Source organism: Gobius niger (genome assembly GCF_951799975.1).
Source record: "Gobius niger genome assembly, chromosome: 20".
In the NCBI taxonomy this organism is placed as follows: Eukaryota; Metazoa; Chordata; class Actinopteri; order Gobiiformes; family Gobiidae; genus Gobius; species Gobius niger.
The window spans coordinates 21,579,059-21,603,601 of record NC_136871.1 but is presented as its reverse complement, the minus strand read 5'-3'; the positions used below and the strand labels follow the sequence as shown (position 1 = coordinate 21,603,601).

Sequence of the window (24,543 nt, the reverse complement as noted above, 5' to 3'; positions counted from 1 at the left end):
AGTGCATTTTCCCCAGTTCGGCTTTTTATTATTATTTTGTTGATCGGTATCATCAGCAAAAAGAATGGGAAAGGTGGTCGTAGAAACAGAAGCAAAATCATTAATATAAATAATAAATAATAATGGGCCCAAAATTAAGCCTTGTGGTACACCATACTCCACGGAATTCCTTTCAGATTCATGTTTTTTTATACTGGGCTTTACCCAAATCTAAAAGCTTCTCGACTGGAGATCAACAATGTAACGCCTCGTTTGAAAGCTAAGACCTACAAAAGTGACGTCGCCACATTTTTGTCATATTTTTGTTGTTTTTTGAGCTATTTTTTCCATCATTTTTTTGTTGTGTTTTTCTCATGTTTTTGTTGACTTTTCATCCCCTTTTTCTCGCTATTTTGATGCTTTTCTTTTAGCTTTTAGATTTGGGTAAAGCTCGGTTGAGGCGGGACTGGTGGCCCTAGAGCCAGTGGCCCTTCTGTGCTCTTCCAGAACGGACATATGGCCAGTCCGCCCCTGGTGCATGTTGTTTGATTCCGTTTTTTATGGGGACGGTAACTCCTGTAGTGTGTTCAAGAGCGTCATCCCAGTTGCTCCAAACACAAAACACATTTAGGCCTATGTGGTACAAACTGTGCTTTAAAACAAAACAAAACAAAAACTAATTAGCTAATTAGCATTAAATAAGCCGTCTTCAATCTTGTGTTTTTGGCCAACACAGTTATCATATTATCGGAACCTTGACCTTGGATAAATCCAGGACCTCAAGCTGTTTTTCTACATCAAATTTTCATGTTCTTTCTGTGTCTCAAACGATTTCCCTCAGCTGCTCTTTGGTGCTTAAGACTTAAAGATACACATGTAGTAAAATCCTCCAGCTTCGATACTGATCCAGATCTGGGCTCTAGACCTGGAGAAAGGTCCCCAGGCGCTGCACTGTGGTCGCTCAATGCTCCGGGCAATTTAGCCCCATCCTGCAGCATTAGGTATGGGTCACTTCCCAAGGACAAACTGCCCTACAGCGAGGATTAAGTCGACCTATATGTAATAAAGAGCACTGCACTAGAGGTCAAACACAAATAGAATTTATTTCATAAGCAAATGAATGAGACTACAGCTTATAGTCGTGTCTTGATGCAGGAATAAGCAAACGCATACAATGATCAGTGGTTTGTACAGCTTCACTTTAAATATAGTGCGTAGCGGTGGGAGCTTGAATGCGGCTGAGTGCTTTGAAGTAGGAGTGTCAAGTTGTTTTGAGAAGGTGTCTACAGTACAGCTTGATCAATGGTGAAGTGAGAAAAGTGGTAAAAATGTAGTGAATGAAACCCTATCCTCCATCAGAAGTGTGTGGCAGCGTATGGTGCTCTGTCTGTATTTGCACGTGCTGTGAGTGAGCGTCTGCGTCAGGGAGCGCGTGCGAGTGCAGCCCTATGAGAGAGTCAGGCAAAGACGGAGAGTCCAGGCCGTTGTCCGGCGAATAGAGCTGTAACAGCGTCCCATCCTGGCCGACCTCCTTACTGCAGGACTGGCAGCTGCAGTGGAAGATTCTCTCCACCAGCTTATCCACGCGCGGGGCGTCTTCATTGTCAGGGCAGTCCAGCGTCACCTGAGGATACACAGGTATGGGCAGTCAATAAAAGGACAATTTAAGTTTCTATCAATGGGAAGATGATTGACTTTGGTGTAGTGTTTAACCTCTCACTCCCCACCCTAACGAGGCGCATTTTTTCCAGTTCGACTTTACCCAAATCTAAGAGCTTCTTGGCTGGAGAGCAACAGTGTGACGCCTCATTTGAAAGCAAAGACCTACAAAAGTGATCATAACTTTATTGTCACATTGTCGCCACGTTTTTTGTGCAATTTTGTCTCTTTTTGTCATGTTTTTATTGGTTGTTGTTACTTTTTCATTGCTTTTTCTTTCTTTCTTTTTTCGTTTTTGCCGCACTTTTGTTGCTTTTCTGGCCCTTTTTTGTGTCAGTTTTGTTTTTTTGGTTTTGATGCTTTTATTTTAAGCTTTTAGATTTAGGTAAAGCTAAACTGGAGAAAATGTGCTCGGTTCAGGGGGGAGTGAAGAGGTTAAATTCATTCAATACATTTTGAGATATGGCCCAAAGATAGTGACAGGATTTATGCTCGGGAGCCACATTTCGGGGATTTGTTTACGGTCTCATTTTATGTTAAGCTAGCCTGACAAATACATTTTGATTAGAATCGTCTTCCCAGGTTGTATTTCATGTCGGTGCCTTTCTGTGTGTGGTTGGCGCGTTCTCCCTTCATCTGTATACGTTTGCTCCAGGTGCTCTGGTATATCCTACCTCTACATGCTACATGCACACCCTCAGTTCACTTCTCTCCAAAACCACGTGCAATAACCTCGTTATCAGTTTATCTTTTATTAGTTTTTGTTATTCATTGTACATAAAACACTCCCATTTACTATCACTTGTGTCGGCTGCTCTGCCATAATGTGTCTTCTAATGTTTGTTGAGCTCCATTTCTGTAAAACTGCACCAAAAAAAAGAAAAGAAATAAAAGGATTTCCCAGATGAGATCCATATGAACCATTCGTGTTAAAGATCTGAGTCAGTTGTGAACGGGGCGGACTGGGACTGAAAAACAGCCCTGGACTCTGACCAGCTGGGCCCAAATTAGCGTAATTGTGACACTTCCACAAATACATATTTTAACCTCTTACCACCCGCCTTAACATTAACCATTGCATTTTCCTCAGTTCGGCTTTTTATTATTATTTTTTTAATTGGTATCATCAGCAAAAAGAACTGGAAAGGTGGTCGTAGAAACAGAAGCAAAATCATTAATAGAAATAATAAATAATAATGGTCCCAAAATTGAACCTTGTGGTACACCATACTCCACGGAATTCCTTTTAGATTCATGTTTTTTTAATACTGGGCTTTACCCAAATCTAAAAGCTTCTTGACCGGAGAGCAACAATGTAACGCCTCAATTGAGACTTACAAAAGTGATGGAAACCTTTCGTCACGTCGCCACATTTTTGTCATATTTTTGTTGTTTTTTTAATCATTTTTTCGATCAATCAATTTTTGCTGAAATGATCATTTCCTTTTGTTGGAAATCCAATAGCTTTAGTTTTGTTAAAATGCATAAGACAGGTTTTAATGCTTTTGAAGATATGACTTATTTAGAAGGACAACATCAGTAGCAAGTTCATCAGCTGCATTATTATCATTTTTTTTTAAGTGAAGCAGCAATTTTAATGAAGAAATGTTGGGCAGAAAAGTTCATTTTATTTGAATTCTTAAGCCACTGACAGGAAGTGACATCGAGGGGGTAACATTCCACAGCAGTTTGACTCAATTCATTTAACATAGTCGGCACGGCAACAGTTTAAAATTGTTTACCTTGTTCTATGTCACTTCCTGTCGCCGTCCAATAAGGAAGTGAAACTATAAACATCACAAAAGTGGCCAAACTAAAGAAACTCTTAAATATTATAGTGTTAACTATAGCAAAATGTGTGTCTAATGTGTCATATGCACTTTAAGTAAAATAAGTGGTAGCGCTCAGACAGCACCAAGAACAGTAACTTCTAAACCAAAAGTAAAAGCTATAGTGACTCTAATATTTCACACAAATAACATGCACAAATATCCATGGAAAGAATAAACCCCAACTGCTTCACAAACGTATTGCAACACTCCTTTTCTCTTGGCATCATCCAGCGAAAATGATAGCTCAGCAACTTTATTAAACCTGCCTCTAAAGCCAAACCAGCATGGAGCCATATCGTCTTTCAAGAAGTTCTGGCTTTGAGAGGTTTCTGGCGGAATTTACTTGAACTCTTCCAATAGCAATTACACCACAGACAAAAACAATCTCGGCCTGTTTTGCAGAAAGTGAAACAAAATGAACTGACAGAGATGCAAAGCAATTATTGAAACTATGAAACAGACAAGGCCACTGTATTATCTTTGTACCCTTTAGGCCCCAGGTGGCAGGGCCGTGTCTATGGGGTGGCCAGGGGCAGCACATCCCACCCCAAGATCAATCACTTACATACAGGTTCACCAAAATGCTTTAATCTATATGTTTGTTTCTCTTTTTGAAATGTCAGAATCTATTCCATGTTTTAGTGGTACGGGAAACCGGAGCACCCAGACCCAGAGGAAACACGCAGACACGGAGTTAACAGTGGTTACCCCACAATGTTAAGTGTTCAATTCTCTATTCAAATTGCCTGGTTCACCGCATTGGGCCACCCCATTTCCTCAACACAAGAAAGTCTGGACACACCTCCCGGGTACTTGTTTAAAAATAAATGATTGTGTGTTTGATGGTGCGTAATGCTGTTGGCACAGACATCCTTCCACAGCTCAGTAAATTCCCTGCAATACCTATGCCCAATCCGGGTCAGCTGCAGCAGCAAAAAAAAGGGGGTCTTTTCTAAGTTAAAGCACTACAGAAAAAAGAGGCACTTCAATCTGGAGTGAAACATGAGGTAACTCCACCTGTGGTCCGACTTGGCACCGCTCCAGACTACATTCTCCTCACCATGAAGCCTTTGTTATCGACTGGATTCCTTCTAAGCTCAATCCTCGCTGAACTTTCAGACGCACGGATCTGTTCTCTGTACGTTATAACTCAATTTGCCAGCGCTCGGTGCATGCTCAACATCTGTCAAACATGTTGTGGTTTTAGTGCGAGGTTAACAAGTGGGTTTTCGGTGTCGTGCAGACCGTCTCTCTCACCACTTCCCACTGCGTCTGGGCGGGCATGCAGGAATCACAGTGGACCAGGGACTCTGTGGACTGTGGGAACGTGTTGGGGACGCTGTAGCTAAAGCACTGGCCCAGGCACGCTCTGCAAAGAGAGAGAGAGAGAGAGAGAGAAAGAAAAAGAGATACGATTAGTTCCTTGTGTCCACGCAGGGAAACACTTGATTTAATTTTATAGCTGGAATAAGTACAAGCTGTAAGGGAAAATATGAGGTTACAAAAATTCACTCGAAAATGTGGACAGAAGCGCTTGAAAATCATGAAATGGGTAGACATTCGTTTTCTACTATTTTCGTAAAAGATTAACCCGTTTTTAAATTAATGACTGATTACATAAATGTTAAAACGTTCGAGTTCATCCACCAACACAAAGGTATCCGGTTCAATCGCTACTCCTACCCCTGTGTGCTATTATTGTCTCCCACACACCTTCTCTCCAGCGTCTGAGAACACTGTATGATTATGTGTGTGAACAGGATAAGTGGTTCATTTATTTACCACAGCGCTTTCCACTGTAAAAAACAAATTAATAATATATTGAACATCAATTTACAAATCTATGCTGTTTATGATTAAGGTCGTGTTTTATTTAAATTTTTGGGACACCCAGATTAGTGCTTGTGCCCTCCTGAGGGGGCTCGGACCCCAGATTGGGAAGTACTGGTTTACCAAACTGAACGCAAACTATGAGATGTTCCAGCCTACAAATTTGTCTCACTGCAGAGCCCTCTACATAGAACCAAACTCAGCCCTCTAAATGCATGTCAGCCAAACCTCTTGACATGTTTCCTTTTGATTTGGCCCATATTGTGCGTGGGGCATGTTTTAAACGATAAAACAGACACCAATTTCACAGATTTTAACAGACCTTTTTCCTCGAGTGATTGTAGAAAACAATTCACAGTTCAGATATTTTTTTTCCATGTGGCACTGGATGAAAACAAGTTTGGACACCCCTGACGTGGAACAACAATCTCCATGTACCTCGCACATTGTCAGACCGAGACAGAGGGGGCATTGAGGCTGACCTGTTTTGGATGGAGCGCGGCTGGCAGCCTGTGTGCCCCACGATCTGTGTGATGTCCTTGGCCTCGCACCAGGCGCTCTTGTCGGGGAACAGGGCCAGACGGTTGATGTGTGCAGGGGGCGGCGCGGCGCAGGACGGAGCAAGCAGGGCAAACAGTGCACCGCAAATCTGAACGCTCTGCCACATGACTGCACCTACGACCGTGCAAGAGCAACGTCAGTCACACTCAAGGGGGGCGGTTCAGACAGGGCGGATTAATCCCAAATTATACACAAACTGTCATGCGGGAGACAAGCTTTAGTAATAAGCAGAGTGATACTAAAATCATATTGTTCTATTGAAATGGTAAAAAGTCTGATAACCCTACAATAGCACATTGAAATAGTGAAATAGTGAAAATAAATGTTTCATTGTGGCAGATCCATTACCACTGCTCTCAATCGTACTGTTATTGAATGTTCTTTAAAAGGTTAGATGTGGTGAAGGAAAAGTACAAGCACGGCCGTTATATATGAATTGTTTTTTTTTAGAATAATTATGAAAATAAATATTGGAACTTTTTCAATGTCAGACTTCAACATTGTAACATAAATATAAGTCTACTCTAAGAAAAATAAAACATTTATGTGTCTTTCATCAAGTGTTCAATGAGTTTACATATGATTGAGTCAATTTGTTACTTCATTCATTCATTGATGCATATAAATTGTGTTACATTTTGTGCCATTCCACCAAAGAACATTTCGAGTTTGTAAACAGGGACAATGGCAATAAAACATATATGAATATTATTTTACAATTCAGTATATTGACACTGACATCCTCCTCAAAGGCCCATCTGACCGACACAAACATATGGCACCATGTACCACCTAAAACCCTTTTATAATCTTTAAAAATACCTTGAGCAGTCACGTCATTTACAGCCTACAAAAGAGTTTTCTCTTGCTGCTTATAAAAATGGCAGAGCTCACCCACATCGCTTTTTAACACACTCACAAATGTCCAGGAGCACAGTGTTATTTGTGATGAATAAAACATACTGATACAAATTCTCCACAGTGAAGGCAAATGCAACTCATTTGGAACTAGCTTGTTTTATTGATGTGTGCAGTTAATGCAAATAATGTGGTCAAACAATTTTGATTTACAGGGAATGTTAAGGCCCTACAACAAGCATGATTATCCACACTGAGCTTAGAATTACTTACCCTTCACCCAATTAAAGCAGATTTCTCAAAATGGTTCAGATAAAATTGTTTTCTCCTTTAAACTACTGGATATTATAGGCTGTACCCAACTTGAAAAGCCATTCCCAAACTGTGGTCTGGGGGCCTCAGAGCTGCAGTTTGACATTCTTTTCTTAATAAAGATGTTTTGTTTAGAACACAACAGGGATTCTTGACTTTTAAATCAAGCAAACATTTCAAAAGCTCAGCGAGTGCCAGCTTCCTCACAGAGCAAAGTATTTTTGCGCCAATAAAAACTTCATTACCAACTTTGATGAATCGCAGCTGCATTAGCCCAGCCTCAGAACTATTGCTAAAGTACTAGTACAGGCCAATGTCAAAATGCGTAACGAAGCGGTCCTTGTTGGGACACTTACCTCCGCTCACAGGGACACGGCCAGTCGAGTTACTGCGTAATGTCCCGCTGAGCGAAACCTGGACGAGTGCCCTTCTTCTATTTCCGCTTGCTTGTAATTAAATAAAAACTTGTAGACGTTTTACCACAGGCCCAATTCCGGTGTGTCATAGTTACATCATCCAGAGGCGAGAAGAACCGATCCGTCCCGTGCGTCCGGAAGGATGAGAGGACACCAAACTATATGCGCGCGCTCCACAGTCACAGTGCATCAACTCGCACCGTCCGTCCCTCCCCTTTCTCCTCTTTCCCCCCACTCTCTCCCTCTCTCTCTTCAGCGTTAAATTCCCATGTAAGTCCACCAAAAACACTTTCCAAGCTGTTGTCTTTTGTTGTAAAAGCTCTCGTGCAGTTGGGGCTAGGCGCAGCCGCAGCTCTCGGACCGGACTCCTGCTGCGTCGGTGTTGGACTAAAGTTAAAAAGGCTTCAGAGAGAGGGAGGCGCAGGCAGCAGCTGGAGGGGAACCACTGAAGCGCACTTCTGCAGGACAAACGCGAACATAGAACAGGACGCGTCGGGTGCGTGAAAGGCAATTTTGCACAACATCTGGGAATATTTTGAGCATTTTTAACTTTACACATGTGAAATAACACCAGACTTGTTCTTGTTTTGTTTTTTAATATATGAACCCATTATTATTATTGCCATTTTCTCTGTGGGAAAGTTGCTTTGCTCTTTTTGCCAATTCTAATCAAACTAAGCCAGACTAAAGGTTGAAGTATAACCCCAAAGCATCACTTTGTCAGTGTTGCATGAACATTATTGCACATTATGATGCAGATTATAACTACACGAAAAGATTATCTGGTTTTAGAGAAGTTATTTGTGATTTCTGATTTGTTTCAAAACCCTGCTTTTCCAAGAACATTAACAGATGAGGACTTAATTGCATTTAACTCATTACTTAATTGCATTACATTTTTATTTGATTGCACTAAACTGTACAGCTATAGAGCAGATGTATAATAACAAAATGAGAGGATATTTTTTAAATTATGTCTTTGACGCAGTACCTTTTGCACAGAGCAGTACTTGCACATGCCCTGAGCAGCGCTCACCAGGTCTGGTTTTATTTGATTCTCTTTTAATTTGACTGCAGCACTATTAGCCCGGTGATTATGACTCATTATGAAGTCGTCCTCAGACAGGCTTAGGCAGGTGTAGCCTATGGGGCATTGGCGGGCCGCGTTCTACCTTGGCAGCGTCAGACCTCTCTTGTTCACAGGTGTTCAAACTGGCCCGTGTCCAAAAGTGCCCCCATCTGTTTCACACTTCACTTACAAACAAATATTTTAATGGACAGGGACGAGAGACGCGGATTAATTTCCTGACAGGCTCAGTCGGCACTTTGATGCGCTACAGTGACGAATGGGCCGGGCCCTGAGACTCAAGGTAAAGGTTTGATTGTATTGTTTGCAGGAATGTATGTGCTTACATTGCTGAGAAAACTGACGGGAAGGAAAATATGAGCGAGCGGTGTGTGTAATGTTGAGACGTGCAAAGTGCAGGAGGACTCACCTGTTAGTAATAAGACCAAGCTCCAGTCCAGAAATGGTATCCTTCTGCATTCCTCGGATTCTGTTTCACCAGGGGGCTGGATACGCGCTCACACAAACAATCCCTCTCCTCTCCTCCAGAACACACTTTATTCACGCACTGTTCACGATCAATCACTCCCTTAACAGACCTGTAGACACTCAGCCAATGAACACAGAGGCCCGAGCCAGTCTGTCTGATACGCCCCGGCTCAACATGAGCGCCACATACACACCAGCAAATGCAACAGCGCCGACCAAGTCTTCCCCTGCTCGCGAGGCCCTAGAGCTGCATTCATTCATTATTTACAGGCTTAAAACTGACAAATAATGCACAATATACATTAGGGCTTGGAGAAAATATCGGATCATAATACTTTTTGCTGCAAAACTAGGCATTGCAATACTTTAAATACTTGTGTTTTGCAGTAACAGTTACACAGCACTTCGTTATATTTTGTGTAAATGCACTTTTCAATTTGAACACTTCAATACATGTCATAATTACTATTGTATCGTATCAGATCGTGACAAAAGTGTATCGTCCCAGCCCTAGTATACGTCCTAAGCATATGCACTGTATGATTTTGACTTCTTCTCACTTATGCTTTGACACGGACACTGCTATTTCAAATCCACACATGAACACGGGAAGGGGAATTATTGCATTAAGCAGCACTAGTATTGTGGTGTACTGACATTAAAATAGCAGTTGTTGAAAAAAAAAAAATGGGACTTCCTAGTTAGAAGTGAAGTATTACAAGATCTTCGCAGGGTTTGCTCAAAGACATCTTGTCGTGTTTTCTCTTTTAACATTGACCGCTCACTTCAAACGACATGCGAGTATAAATAAAGCAACAAGAGGATGTAGAAAATCCAATTCTTGAGATGAAAGTGGAGTGTGATGCAACGACAGGCGATGACTTTCACTTTGCGACTTCAAACCGAAACAGGCTGTCCTCACTCAAACATGTCCCCAGGTCCTGGCACTGCCTCCTGTTACGGCGTGTTTACAAGTGCAACAACAAAAGGCTGCCTCAAATAAGAGCGAGGACATAAAAGCAGCGTCGCTTTTTGTAAATAACGTTAACCTCTTGTTCCTCTGACTCAACTTTATTCGTTCCATCTCCGCTTCAACATTTTCATCCACCCACTTTATAACAGGGCTGCAGATGCTAAACCTGGCCCTCGTTCTAAAACAGCAGGAGTTTGGTTCTCTGAGCTCATTAACACTGCAAATTACCTCCCACTTCCCAAAGCCACGTTCTTTCTTCTCAAATAAGCACACGCAAAGAAGAGAGAGAGAAAAAAAAGCACTCTCCGTTTTGGTTTATTAAATATATTTACAATGTCCAAATTCTGGCACTACATGGACATTTAAGGTTATGGCGAGCGTAAAAATGACACAACAAGACTGGAAGTGGTGATTTACTGGTCCTAAAAAGGAGCACATAAAATAAACATCATGAGTTACTGAATAACCCTCCTCTAACAACACACGTTTCACTGCAGGCTCACCTTAACCGCAGCGCCATGAATCAAGTGGAGGGACCTGAAGTCACGCTGGCAGTTGGCGTATCCCATGCCAAGCCCCATTCCTGAACCCAGCGCAGTGGGCCATGTCCGTCCTGCAGGGGGACAGAGCCAGACTATTATTTCTGCTGCCCTCGAGTGTGAACTGAAGTGACCAGGATATAAAGTTCTGCAGTCTGAGGCAAACTGTGTAATAATAATAATGGGACTAATAGCTCTTAAATGGTCTTATTTTGCTACTTGTTACTTCACTTTTATATTGTTTTTGTTATAAATACCCCAGGAAAATGTGTTGTTTCTGTGATGATCCATAATGAAGTTTAAGATGACAGAAGTCTGATAACTAAACTAGAATATTAGTTTTCATTTGGGCCCGACCAATATATGGCTGATACAACTCCCTAGGCCTCAGGTAGTAGTAGTTTATGTTGTTGACTTTTGCATATACTGTCAGGACCATAATAGATGGAGAATTACTGTTTTTTTGTTTTGGAATCTACTGATTTTTGTATTTCAAACAAGCTCCAGCTGAAGTACCTACTAAGCATGACTATACAGTGCCCCCTGGTGTCACAGTTCAACACTGACACGTTTAGAAGCTTCAGAGGATTACAGACCAGACATTTGAAAAAATATTGCCCAAAAATATCAGCGGTGCACGTCGGCATCGGCCAATCATAATCCCTCAAAAAATCGTCATCAGCCTTAGGAAAACCCACATCAGCCGACCTTTATTATTATTATTCTATGATTGAAACCTTACTATAATAATAAATGTTTAACTATAGGTTTAACTATAATATATGAGAGATAAAAAAAAATACATCAAATTAAATCACTTAAATTTATGGACCCAAAAATCCATATCGGTCGGGCCCTAGTTTTCATTTCTGATAGGAGAGGCACAACATTTGATCAAAGTCATCCAAACTTCCATGGCGTCTGTTGTTACCCTTTGAAATGTACTTGTGTGCAGAGTCCATCTGTATTAAAGTGCATTAGAAGAGTCTTTTCACTAATGAGTCAATGATCGGATCACTGATGTATAGTATAGCCATGCCAGTCTGTTTACTTTTTGACGTTTCATGCATCCGTGTTACCATTAAACCAAGTAGCGTCTTGTTTCCATAAGTAATTTAAGTTGGCTTCATTTGAGAACATTTCTTCAGCCTTGAGCTTGGAGTTTAGAAATAGCCCGTGTCAGACTCTTCTCGGATGCACTGCCAATGTTCTGCTGTGTTTGAAATTGTTGTTCTTTTCTCTTTATTTTTGTATTCTTTGTGTACACAAGTCGAACTGACTGTCATGATTGAGTGATGCCAGCAGGATATGGAATGAGAGCTGATTTGTATAGCGCTTTTCACATGACACGAGTCCCCCAATGTGCTTCACACAGTTCTTCATTTACTCCACACACGGCGGTAAGCCACAGTGCATCTGTAAAGTATTCACACTCCTTCCCTTTTATGTGTGTGTATATAAATGGTACTATGGAGAACTTACGCTTGAAGAAGAGGACAGAGAACATGAATCCTACACCGAGGCCAATCACTGTGAATGAGAGAGACATGTCTTTAAACAGGACAGCTACAGATCATTGTGAAAACAGTTGTAGTCTTTTCAAAACATGTCATATATAAGGTGTAGGACAAGGCCCCCGTGACAGTGCCAGATTTTGAGGTCACTAGGTGCTCGTCAGGGGTGGTAGCTGCCCTGGTTCGGGTCGGTCTGTCAGAAGCCCTCGGTCCAGAGTGGGATCTTGAGAAGGAATGTGTTGTTTATGCGCTGGAACTTCACCTCGCTGCAGGCCACACCACACCCAATGGCATACTGGCCCGCTCACCAAAACACACACACAAACACAGCCGTTTGGGCCCCTCCAACTCTTAATTGGATTCAGAAAGCTATGCAGCATGACCAATTTCTCTGGACCAGAACGTGCCGACTGTTCTACATTACAGGTATTACAAAAGTCCAACAAAGCTATAGAGGATTTCAAAATATCCTCGCTATCAGGGTGAAAGTACAACAAAGTCCTCTTACAGTTCAATCTCCTCCATCCACCACACTCTTGAATCTTGGGCCAGGATTATTTACTGAAGCAAATTAATTTTCCACACCTAAACCACAATTTGTGCTTAGGGCAAGCTCAGCTCAACAAGCCTCAGTCCCACCAGCAGAAGTGATTATGTAATTCAAAATGACTTCAGAACTACAATTAACAGTCTGTTTGTCTTTAATTATGTGTTTTATTCTTACAAATGTCTGTTCAGTGTCTTTGTCAGGGCATTATATGATGGCTATACTATTGTTGGCCTGGCTATGTCAGAATCAGCCACAAAAAGCCTAGAAGACATTGGTGTAACTGTAGTGTTTGTAGAACCTCAGAAGACCTGCAGCAGTGAAGATAAAGTGAATAGGTGACTCTTGTTGTGAACGAACAAATTGAATTGAACAGATGATCTGCTCGAACTAAGAGGAAAAACTGACAAGCATAAAGTTGTGAGTGATCATAATACTCAGTGCATCAGAGTTTGTCTCAAAAGGTGAGGCCCATGAGGCAGGTAGTTAGCACTGAAGCGCAGTCACCCTCACATGGGCGTATGTCACTTGAATAAATGTGACGTACAGCAATATAAATACAATAACCTGCTTTTGGAGCTATAGATGATTATTAGAATTTGAAATTAATAATAATAATACTTTTTGATACTGCTTGCTTCCGTCACGGTCATCGCCCACATAAACCAAAAGCCTGCTAGCCTACAGGAGGTCATTTGTTGTTTACAATGGAAAGCGTGCACTGTTGACCTCAGTTCAGAAGCACACAGTGGTTCAGCACCGACAACTCAAGCTTCAGGCCTCGCTTGAGACTTACTCACACAACAGTGCTACGCACGATGGTTAATGAATAAGATGTGACTTGTTTTAAAAATAATCTTAGGAAACAAAACCTGTTTTAACACCGGTGTCCGCCAAGCAGCGATCCCACTTTCTACCGTACTGCTCTGCCATGTTTCACGGAAGTATCGCGACACATTTCGGAAATCTCGTCATTTGATTCAGTTTGTTTGTTTTGTTTTTTGTTTAATCGCATTATTGCCATAATAGATTCATGATTATTGCATATTTCTTAATACAGATAGATATATAATTGACAATGGCAGTGCTAATTTTGATTTTTAAATGTAGACACCGTGCAATTTAGATAGTGATGGAGAGTATTTAATCTGTAAAAGAAAGAACAGAAAAAAAGAAGATAGAAAAATTGTTTGGATTCATGCCATTCTCAGTTAATGGGTTCAGTGTGCAATAAAATAATAATAAATAAAAAAAACTGCAATTGTAAATGTACGTGCTGCGTTATTATGAGTTACGAGTGAAATTTGGAGTCAGTGACAGCCATAGAAATATATACAAGGTGACAGGCCATGACACAAACGAATCTCAGCATCTTTCTGAAGAACTGCGGTGAAGTTTGTCCTGTCTCTCACTTCCAGCACCACTCCCCCCTTTCCATACTTGGCAATGCATTCCTTGCCTCGTCGCGATTGGCTACTGCAGAGAAAGCGCAGTCTGACCCGGAAATGTAACCCCGCGTTACGTCTAAAACTGCGACCGACTGATTTATGTGACTGTAGGGGGCGTCGTTGAGCGTAATTTCATATCACTCCCGCACTTTTGGTTTGACTATACAAAACAAATCTCATTTATTTCCAGGAAAGCTTGCATTAATTTAGGCTTTACAAACGTCAAAATAGTCTGAGCCTGTTTCTTGCGTGTTTTTTTTTATTTTTACAACAGTCGCCCCGCAGTCACAGATTTGTCAGGGGTGCAGATCTGGGCGGGGCACCTGTTCTGTTTTGCGTCTACAGCCTGCTTCCTGTAGCCTGGTTGAGGAAGTGGATTCCGCTGTCAGGGCTGGGCTCAGTGAGGGAGAGGCGAATAAAACATCCACGCAGGGCAACCAAAAAACAACCCAAAACGGAGTAACCCCGTGCAGTCACAGTAGAGTGTGGGATTACTGTCATCGGTGAATTTGTGCTTCCCTGACCGCAGAGACAGCCTCAGTCCGCCGCAGACATGGTAAGGGCCGCAGCCGACAGAGACTGGTCAGGTTTGGTGGGGCTGTTGGCTAATGCTATCAAGGCTAAGTGCTAAATTAGGCTAGGCAGCAGAGTGGTAACCCGAGATGTCGAAAAGTCTGCAGCAGGGCACCCAAGTATGTGAAATTACCCTGAAGTATTCCCCACGCGCTCGGTGCATAGGATGTGTAACCTGCAGTCGTGCAAATGCGCTTTGTGGTTGAAGCTTCTTGTTTCTCAAAGCTAGTTAGCCGATCGGTAGCAGTTAGCGAGCTAGTTACTCTTTCGGCACAAAGTTAGCACAGGATGTTTGAATTTGACACAAGTTTGAGGAGCGCATTGGAGAAGAGTTCTTATATAACGCGCACACACTCATTTATGGTCCCGCTGCATCTTCACGGACCCAGGAGCTAAAATAGCTCAGCCTCGGGTGCCAGATCTAAATAAAGACCGCCTGCTTGCTCCCATTCCTGTGCACGTCGAGCTGTCATTCCTGGTGTTTCTTATGCGAACTGTTGGGGTGTAAGGAAGTTATTTTTCTAACCTAGAGTTCCGCCTATGTTCATTTTATTGGTTGTGTGTGACACTGAACATTTATAATACACTATATTGGCTGGGCTCCTCGAGGAGACTTCCTGTACAATGAAGACATCTTGTCTCACTGTTTATAAACTACTGAAGCATTTCCCATTTGCCTTTGGTGGAGCAGCTGGTCTGTGTCCACAGTCGCCCAGTCTCCTCATCCGCACCTCATCCATCGCTGGTCTCCGCTGACCCCGGGACTTGTTCGTCCAAGGCGGTGTTTACATGGAGACAGGAGCACCACTAAATCCTGTCAGGTGTTTGGCGTAGCACATTGATACATCAGCTGTTCAAGATGTCCTCCAGGCAGCCAAAAAATGTTTTAACAAAACAGAAAACCCAGAGATGTGGCCAAGAAACGTCTGATTTTGAGGGTTACGTCTTCTCCCTTAGGTTGTTCTTTTTGATAGTTCCCAAAATCATACCTATATATGTGATTCCTAACTTGGTCATGAGTGACTATGTATTTGCTTTAATAGTGTTTCTGCACATTTCAACACTGCTTATGTAACTAAAACTCAGCATTATTGATCTATTTGAAAAAGCATAATATTTAATAACACAAGACAGTGGGATTTATGTGCAGAAGTGCTGTTTTTCTAGACCCAGTAACAAACTCCATTATTGGAACCCTATTCCTCTGCATTTTCCTAAGATTTCGTGTTGAGACTGGTCTGGCTCCGCAGCGCCTCACTGATGTCCTGCAGTTCAATGCATAGTTAGGAAGAGCCGCCCCGAGGGAACACTAATATTTACAGTCCTTGATTTTCGGTCTCTCCGCTCAGAGAATACATTATACATGCATGACTTAAGTGAGGTTGGTTTACGTAGAAACTTTCTCAAACAGCTTGAAAATAAATTCTGGCAAAACAATCTGAGTTCTCTGTACTTTTCTTGGTTTGTTTAAGTGTCTTTTATATGTCTCAGGGACCAGGCCTGTGAAGTAGCTGTTAACAGCCTATGAACATGCCGTTAATTATTGTAGCAATGCTTTATGTTCTGTCGCTTTTCAAATAAACATGGTTATGTGAATCGTGAATTCATTTTCTTTGCCTTTCTCCTAAGCAAAGTGCTCACATGACTCCTATGTGCTGTGTTTAAATGAACTGCATTGAGTGGACAAAGCTGGAAGTCAGAGGCCCAGCTTAGCGCTTTCTTTTGATGTCTGGTTAAATCACTGCACATAATGTTCATATATTGTCTGACTGTTTGAGTAATGGTTGATCATTGTGTTTATGTTGTTGTGTTTCAGACTGAATCACAGCTTGACTGTGCCCTGGACCTGATGAGGCGCCTGCCGCCTCAGCAGATCGAGAAGAACCTCAGTGACCTCATTGACCTGGTGAGTTTGGGGGGAAAAATGTGAATTATTTTTTTCTCAGACTCTACTAGACAGGACGGCACAAGCTGTTAAGAGAAGCAAGAGCAGGGAGAGACATTTAGCAAACTGTTAGCTACATCTTGACAGCTTCACTTAGTCTCGTCAGCACCACAGGGCTTCACACATCACTGTCCCGTTATAAATGTGTGCAGTAACAATCAGGCGACAGTTTCAACTGGACGTCTTTGTTGATATATGAAAATCTCGACTAACTGGACTTTTCCTGGGTGACTGAGAGCCTACAAAAACTATATTAAGTTTTTTGTATGTGTTTGATTTCCATCAGAGATCCCTGCAATGAACAATCTGATTCACAAAGTAACGTTGGATATGGATTTGTATCTCTCTGGGCTTGGGACTGCTGCAAATGCCACTCAAGCTTGTGGTTAGAGTTGGTGCAAATGTTCCTTTGAGGAAAAACATCTGTCAAACATAATTACGACCTCAAAAAGAAAATACGATAAACATTCCAGACCTGTGCGTAGTCATTGTTGTGAACAAAGCAGCATTATTCCACATTCACCAAGACCCCGACCTGTTCAACTTCCTCTGTCCTGGGGCTGACTCATGTTTTCTGTTCATTTATTAGTGGACATTATCACATCTGTCAGTTACTTCCACATTTTAACACTGAGGGTTTTTTATTAGAAACTCTCCTGACAAACTCATCCACATCACTTTCTTTTTGCCTTCCCCGTTTCCCACTGAGTTTGCCCTTCATGTAATTTACTGACTTTGTTTTACACTGGTTATTATCCAGGTCAAACAGCTGCAGGGAGCCTAATATAATAATGATATTGAAGGTCTGTCGCTGGAAAATTGCCAGTTTACTGTTTGTGCAGAATCATTTGTGGTCAATAGTTGCATTTATGTGGCACTTTTCTACCTACGTTAGGGCAAAGGAACCACTCACCCATTCACACCCTCATTCATACACCAGTGTTCGCCACACGAGGCAGGGAGGGTGAAGTGTCTTGCCCAAGGATACGACGACATTGTGCAGTTGCGGGATTTGAACCGCCGACCCTCTGGTCCACTCCTCCATCTATCCACGGCCTCAGTAGATGATGAGACTTATGGCCTCACAAAATGAACTTCTTATCATTTTAATAAGAAAGAGAGGTGTGTCAGGTACAGCTCTGTGCTCTCTGAACTGGAGGAAGTGCCTTTGTAGTGTGACTGTGTTATTTGTGTCTTTTGATCATCGTGTCGTGTCTGAAATGAAGATTTTTGCCAGAAAATGTATGTATGTGTATGTGAGAACTAGACTGGAAGATGTAACACGAGACATCTCCAAACAGCAAGTTTCTTCTGTCACACTATCTTCTTTCGACACTTGGAGACATCAATTTGATTCTGAGTATTGATTTATTTATTAGTAGGTACGTTTTACAATTCATTTTTATGCTCGTGCCTTTTTTCTACCTCTTATGGCCGCTGTGCCTCAGAGTCACTTAATGCAGCCCTGTTACATTCCCTCAGTAATACAGTTTTTCCTTCCTTTTTCCTGTGTGTAACAAAACCGGTTTTTCTTATCTTTATGAGAAGTGCAAACATGCAAGAAGGAAATCTAACTTGTTGTTTTGTTAAAGGTGCCCGACCTGTGTGAAGACCTGCTCTCCTCCGTCGACCAGCCCCTGAAGATCGCCAGAGATAAACACGTGGGAAAAGACTACCTTCTTTGTGACTACAATCGAGATGGTGACTCTTACAGGTAGAGAATTACAACTACAATTTAACCTTCCTCTGATGAAAATAAACGAGTAATTCAGCGCATTTCTGACCTGCATTGATGGATCTATTTTTCATTCTGCCCGAATGGAAGCAGGGAGGCTTTTTCACACCCCTCTCGTTGCGCTACTGCGTGTTTGAGAAGTAACATGAAACAGCCAGGTGTCGGGCAAAGCAGACACAGATAAGATAAACAAGCACAAGCGAAGAGACGGAGCAAAAGGATCAGTGACTGCAGAGAGTTTTCTGGATCACTAGCTGTGAAGAGTTTTTTATTCTCAATTTATTATTTTTGTAATTCTTGGGATGTGAAAATCTATGATTAAATTTAGCAACTTGGTCATTTTATGCTCACTACTGCCACCTCTGGTCACACGCGTAACTACAGCTTCTATATTAAGCTCGTGGACCCGAAGTAACAACTTTTTGAGTGACAGTGCAGGATTTTAGAGGCAGTTGTGGTGAATAGATCTGGGCTCATTCTACACATTAGCAGGCTGGAACATGTAGGGGGAGGAAAGTATATCATTTTAACATTTTTAAACTCTGTATAGTCTCTTTAAAGGAATAGGCCACCGTTTTTACATACTGAGATATGTTCTTACCTTAGCTTTGACGAGTTCTTTAGGACCTGTCTGATCTTCACACGTGCCCTCAGTCACGTAAACACAGCGCAGGCGGCGTTAGCATTTAGCCTCTCCCTCTCTCCTCTATAGCTCCAAAACAGGTCAAGATAGAAACTACCAAGCTCTTCCACGTTTTCCCTATTTAAATATGGTTACGTGAAGTGTTACACTACAAAGTATAATTACACAAAATTAAACAATGTGGATTTTCTAAGCGGATAAAAGGGGGAACTATATTGTGAGGCGTAATAATACCAGGAGTAATTTGGCATCCGCACAGTAAAGTGAAGATTACTGCGCGGATTTCGGATTCCTTTAAGGGAGAACGATATTGAAGTAACTTGTGATACGGCTGTGCAGTATCGCGATAACGATATTATTGCGGTATTTCACTAAACCATTTCAACACAATTTGTCCCATTCAAATTAAACACCAATTGTAAGTAACTAGTTTTTCAGCAAATCGTGTCAAAACAAGACTAAAATGTAGCTAAATTAGGAAATGTTGAACTAAAGCCAAACGTCCACACATTTATGAGTCGATCTCATTTGGAAAAAGACTTAAAAGATGTTGTGAGATATTGTGGCTTATTGCGATAACGATATTGCTTCATGTAATATCGCGATACGGTGTTTCTTTTGCGATATAATATGCAGCCCTAATTAAAATACAATTACTTGCACTGCCCCCTCTGACTTCGTGGATACGTACTACAAACACAAGAACATTTTTAAACAAGGTCTCTGCTATTGGCCTTTTTGAAAATTAGATATAAGATATTGATCTCACAAATGGAGAAATTCGTTGTTACATCAGCTCTCAAGAAACACTCAGGGGGGGCAAAATAGACGGGGAAATGCACAGTCATGGTAACCAGAGTTATCCTGTATACAATGAATTAAAGCTTTAAGGGGCAAATATATGTAAATATCAAACACTATCTTATCTGTTTTGTTATAGATCCCCGTGGAGTAATAAATACGAGCCTCCTATTGAGGATGGTGCGATGCCGTCCGCTCGTCTGAGAAAGCTGGAGGTCGAGGCCAACAATGCCTTCGACCAGTACAGAGACCTGTGAGTCTTTCGGAGTCCGGCCTTTACCAATTCCCGGTGTGGCGAGCTGAACAGATAATTATTTGTTTTATTGCAGATACTTTGAGGGTGGCGTGTCCTCTGTGTACCTCTGGGATTTGGATCATGGTTTTGCTGGCGTTATCCTCATCAAAAAGGCTGGAGACGGATCCAAAAAGATCAAAGGGTGCTGGGACTCCATCCATGTGGTGGAGGTGCAGGTGGGAATGCGGCAAATGCTTATGGAAATCTGTTTTTGTTGTGTTTCTATCATACATCAAGTTCAGCAAGTATTGATTAATTACTGCTACTTTACTATGTGGTCGCCTAATCTTAAAAATTAAACTAATAAAATAGGTATCACCTGTTTTATTAGGTATCAGCTGCATACCGTGATACCTTTTTTATGCCTTAGTCAATTAAAATTCATTTTCTTGGAACATACTTTCGGAGCGTTTCATTTTTTTCCCTTGTCTCCATCTTTGTCTCTCAGGAGAAGTCTAGCGGTCGTACAGCTCATTACAAACTCACCTCCACCGTCATGCTCTGGCTTCAGACAACCAAGGCCACCTCTGGTACCATGAATCTGGGTGGCAGCCTCACACGACAGGTTCGATGTTGTTTTGCTCAGCTTCACTACGTTAAGTCTTGTGATTGTCTTTTTAAATGTTGTTTTTTAATTACAGATGGAAAAAGACGAAACAGTTGGAGAGTCCTCGCCTCACATCGCAAACATTGGCCGCCTTGTTGAAGTCAGTATCGTCAAAGAACGGATTGTTCACTTCATACTCACTCGTGATTCAACACTCTGGTTTTGGTTTCAGGACATGGAGAACAAAATCCGCTCAACACTGAATGAAATCTACTTTGGGAAGACCAAAGACATCGTCAATGGCCTAAGGTACAGTCTATGCTTTTGAAAGATTTTGATTGTTTTTAGATTTTTCAGCAGTACCGTGACTGGGCCAGTTCACTGCAGCCTCTTCCTTCTTTTTATCCAAATTTTTATCCTATGACCTTATTTCCCATCACATGAGCCTTTCATTCTACTGCATATTTTCTTTGTCCCCCTCATTTCTTTCCTCTGATCCTCATATCTGCCTCTTCAGATCTATTGAGTCTTTGCCCGATAACCAAAAGTACAGGCAGCTCCAGAAGGAGCTGTCCCAGGTCCTCACTCAGCGTCAGATCTTCATTGACTAGGTTCAGAGGTACAGCTGGTGATGAAGAGTGAAAAATCTAACCTGTGCTACTCAGAGTATGTCTTGTTTGGCCATTTGAAAATTGGCATTTGAGGACTTCAGAAGTGTGTGAGAATTTGAACTTGCATGGGCTAAATATCAAACACTTAAGAATTAACTTATTTGTAGTTCTTTAAACCAATTGTCATTTTGAAATGGTGACTGTTTGTCTTCTAGTAGTTTGCAACAGTACAGCTACATTACAGGCTTTGTACTTTGTCAAAACTATAAGATTCTATTCTATTTTTGTTAGAATAAAGTTCTGTCGCCAAACCTATTGTCACTAATCAGCAGTTAAAGTATATCGCATGTTTCAGCGCCTTACTGTAATATCTTGATGCACATGATTGATGCATGACACGATTTTCTTGATGCAATTGTCCAACTTTATTCTTGTGTGCACCTTGCACTTTACGACTACTCTGGTATTTTCTAACATATAATGTGCACACGTTCTTTCAGATGAGATTGTGTAAACCTTTTTATAGCTCTATAACCTGCTGCCCCCTCTCACCCTTCTCTCTCTCCCTGTCTCACAGGAGCGTGCAACCTCTGGCCGACAAGCCAATGCAGGCGTCTCTGAGGAACGACCTGATGGAGGCACTCAGGCAAAGGCAGCAGCCGTAGAAACCCCTCTGTTCTGTTCTGTCTGTTCCTCTCGTACAGCCAATATTTCTGTTCGTCATCTCCCTCCGTGTCCGACTCAGTGCTGCACTCTTCATTTATTTGTGGGAGAAAAAAGGAGAAAACGCTTAGCTTTTTATTTGTTTTTTGTTTTGGGTTTTCTTTTAAAACTTGTTGCCATGAAGCCATTCACTCACTCACTCACTCACCGGTCTTGTCTCTCCCCTCTTTACTCTGAGCATAGAGATAGTATTACAACGGTTCATGATGTACTTGCAGTGTGTGGGCCTCTGAAAGTATAATCCCTCACGGAGGATTTGGACAAAAACTGCTCTGTTGGCAGCGGATGAGTTTTTGTCACATAACATACAAACTATTTCTTGCACCGTTTTTTGCCTATAGCCCCTTCTAATATATTTGTATAATAACTAATTGTCAGTGTATCTTTCTTTCATGTGGAAAACGGTGCAGAAATTATAACCCTGTAGTCATGTTAGCCTACGCCTGCCTTGTCAGCTAATTTCAAATGGGCTCAGCTGTTGTACTGTCTTCCCACACTGTATAATAAAACCAGTCTCTTCACTCCTCTCAGATCGACTCATTATGCTCTTCTCTCGTCACCTAGGTCTTTATTGGGGGTCAATGTTTGTCTTTATGTCTCAGTGGAAGCTTATGTTTCCATTACCGAGGGGAATCTTTTGTTGAATTTTTGTTTTTTTGTTCGTTTTTATTTTGTAAAGCTTATGATTGATATTGTATTAGAGCCTCCAGCAACAATAAAAACCGTAAAAAGCTTCTCTACGGATCTGTATTTGAGTATTATGCGCTTCTATTATGCAGCTGACCTTCTTGAATGTGAACGTTTATGCTGTTATCAATTACAAAACTCATTTCTTTGGCGGAGCCGTCTATTATATTTAAAGCTATTTCACACTTAGTAGATGTGAGGTTATTGGACTCACATCTGTGACTTGTTCGAGACTGAATTTAGCTTTAGATAATTGGATACAGGCAGGGGCGGACTGGCCATATGTCCATTCTGGAAGAGCACAGAGGGGCCACTGGCTCTAGGGCCGGTCTGGCCTCTCAATTTTCTCCTTAACCAAGCTTTACCTAAATCTAAAAGCTTAAAAGAAAAGCATCAAAGTAGGATGAAAACGGAAACAAAAACGTGACAAAAAAGCAACGATAAAAAGCTATGAAAAACCAACAAAAAATCCACAAAAACACAACAAAAATGTGACGAAAATACAACTACAAAGCAACAAAAGAACAAAAAAAAGTGAAAAAAACATGTCAAATGATGAATGAAAAAACAATAAAAACATGACAAAAAAGAGACGAAAAAACAACAAAGCAATGAAGAAAAGCAATGAAAAAACAACAAAATAGCCATAATAACAAAACAAAAACACAGTGACGAATACACAACAAATACAGAAAAAAAAAACACAAAAAGTGACAAAACATTTGACGAAAACACACTAAAAAAGTTATGAAAAAGCAACAAAAAGCATGACAAAAATGTGGAAAAAAAATGTGACAAAAATGCAGCGACGTGACAAAAAGTTTCAATCATTTTTGTAGGTCTTGGCTTTCAAATCAGGCACTACACTGTTGCTCTTCGGTCAAGAAGTGTCACGTTGACGCTAATTTGGGCCAGGCTGGTCGGAGTCCAGGGCCCTTTTTCAGTCCCAGTCCGCCCCTGGATACAGGACTTGCAAGACTGTCCCAAGTCTCAAAACAAATGAGCTGTTAGAGAAGTCGTTCACCGTTGTTCCATACTGTGATATGTTCTTACCTGAGCTTAGACGAGTTCATACGTACCTGTCTGGTCTTTGTATGTGCAAGTGGAAGAGCGTGGTAGCTTCCAACTTCACCCCCGATTGGAGCCAGAGGAGTACATTGGGAGAGGCCAAATGCTAACAACATCTTTGGTCTCAGACAGGTACGCACCAGCTCGTCTAAGATCAGGTGAGAGCTTATCTAAGTACTGAAAAACGGTGAACTATTCCTTTAATGTATAACTTTTCAACACAGTACATAATGTTGAGATTCATTTTAACCATTTGACCACTTCAACTGCCAGATGTGGTGTAGAGTTCTTTGTTTTTTCGTTAGATTGTGAATATGAGAACAACCCAAATAACAAAACGAATAATTTTACAATACAAAATCGAAAAATTGCATCTGATTTTTAGACTATAGGCGTTTGGAGTGTCAGCTGATGCACTAATGTCTGAAACACATGTTGGCTGTCAGGTGTATTGTGGCAGTTTGGCCACAGGGGGGCAGTAGCGCAGCAACCAATAATGCCTTTAATATCCAGTGCAGGGATTGTCAAAGGAATATTTGAGCCGTTCTTATTGTATAATCCTCTGATTTGCGACAAAATTAACATTTGTTGAAAGAAGGACCTCGACAAATTGACCTTTTTTTTCTTTTTCTTTTTCCTGCGTTTTTGGCTTTTGCTTCTTAGAGGTCTCGTGCCATTTCCTTTTTCACTTTACTGACTGAGCCTTTGTGCTCATTCAAACATATTTTTCTTTTTGATTAATGTGCTGGTGAGGGAGAGAAGATGGTCATTTCCCATGGCTCATAATGAAATAATAAGTCTAAAACAGTGAATGTTTAATGAATGAGCGGATCTATTCCGCCTTTGTGAGCTGATAATAAATGAAACTGCCAGGAAGTTTGCATTTATCTCC

General features: G+C 41.4%; 3 protein-coding genes across 4 annotated transcripts; 1 reads left to right on the top strand and 2 right to left on the bottom strand.

The window, feature by feature from the left end:
* Positions 1 to 1,097: 1,097 nt before the first annotated feature.
* nbl1 (NBL1, DAN family BMP antagonist) lies at positions 1,098 to 9,187 on the bottom strand. 2 transcript variants are annotated; one of them, XM_079578634.1, is made up of 4 exons: positions 8,944 to 9,187; positions 5,783 to 5,975; positions 4,728 to 4,839; positions 1,098 to 1,603 (listed from the first exon to the last, which is right to left on the bottom strand). In XM_079578634.1, exons 2-4 carry the CDS (start codon positions 5,965 to 5,967, stop codon positions 1,325 to 1,327), a joined length of 576 nt encoding a protein of 191 aa, XP_079434760.1. In that variant the 5' UTR covers positions 5,968 to 5,975; positions 8,944 to 9,187; the 3' UTR covers positions 1,098 to 1,324. The 2 variants fall into 2 exon arrangements, with proteins under 2 accessions (XP_079434760.1, XP_079434759.1); XM_079578633.1 differs by lacking the exon at positions 8,944 to 9,187 and adding an exon at positions 7,388 to 7,857 and having other exon boundaries at positions 1,099 to 1,603.
* Positions 9,188 to 10,270: 1,083 nt separating this feature from the next.
* On the bottom strand, positions 10,271 to 13,528 carry LOC306979619 (MICOS complex subunit MIC10-like). Its single transcript, XM_079578641.1, has 4 exons — positions 13,448 to 13,528; positions 11,997 to 12,044; positions 10,479 to 10,588; positions 10,271 to 10,397 (listed from the first exon to the last, which is right to left on the bottom strand). The coding sequence occupies exons 1-4, from the start codon at positions 13,506 to 13,508 to the stop codon at positions 10,389 to 10,391; spliced, it is 228 nt and encodes a 75-aa protein (XP_079434767.1). The 5' UTR covers positions 13,509 to 13,528; the 3' UTR covers positions 10,271 to 10,388.
* An 824-nt stretch (positions 13,529 to 14,352) lies between these two features.
* capzb (capping actin protein of muscle Z-line subunit beta) lies at positions 14,353 to 22,616 on the top strand. The gene is made up of 9 exons (XM_079578630.1): positions 14,353 to 14,579; positions 16,413 to 16,502; positions 18,134 to 18,255; positions 19,860 to 19,973; positions 20,050 to 20,191; positions 20,464 to 20,580; positions 20,657 to 20,722; positions 20,795 to 20,871; positions 21,751 to 22,616. Exons 1-9 carry the CDS (start codon positions 14,577 to 14,579, stop codon positions 21,836 to 21,838), a joined length of 819 nt encoding a protein of 272 aa, XP_079434756.1. The 5' UTR covers positions 14,353 to 14,576; the 3' UTR covers positions 21,839 to 22,616.
* The last annotated feature ends 1,927 nt before the right edge of the window (positions 22,617 to 24,543 follow it).

Bases quoted from the DNA above. Each gene is read 5' to 3' on its own strand.
- nbl1 (XM_079578634.1), bottom strand. From the start codon at position 5,967: ATGTGGCAGAGCGTTCAGATTTGCGGTGCACTGTTTGCCCTGCTTGCT. The intron at 4,840-5,782 runs GTCAGCCTCAAT...CTCTCTTTGCAG, and splicing joins CCGCGCTCCATCCAAAACAG to AGCGTGCCTGGGCCAGTGCT. The intron at 1,604-4,727 runs GTGAGAGAGACG...GTGTATCCTCAG, and splicing joins CCCAGACGCAGTGGGAAGTG to GTGACGCTGGACTGCCCTGA.
- LOC306979619 (XM_079578641.1), bottom strand. From the start codon at position 13,508: ATGGCAGAGCAGTACGGTAGAAAGTGGGATCGCTGCTTGGCGGACACC. The intron at 12,045-13,447 runs GTTTTGTTTCCT...TCTCATTCACAG, and splicing joins GGACACCGGTGTTAAAACAG to TGATTGGCCTCGGTGTAGGA. The intron at 10,589-11,996 runs GTAAGTTCTCCA...GTCCCCCTGCAG, and splicing joins CTCTGTCCTCTTCTTCAAGC to GACGGACATGGCCCACTGCG.
- capzb (XM_079578630.1), top strand. The intron at 16,503-18,133 runs GTGAGTTTGGGG...GTTTTGTTAAAG, and splicing joins TCAGTGACCTCATTGACCTG to GTGCCCGACCTGTGTGAAGA. The intron at 20,723-20,794 runs GTCAGTATCGTC...TTTTGGTTTCAG, and splicing joins ACATTGGCCGCCTTGTTGAA to GACATGGAGAACAAAATCCG.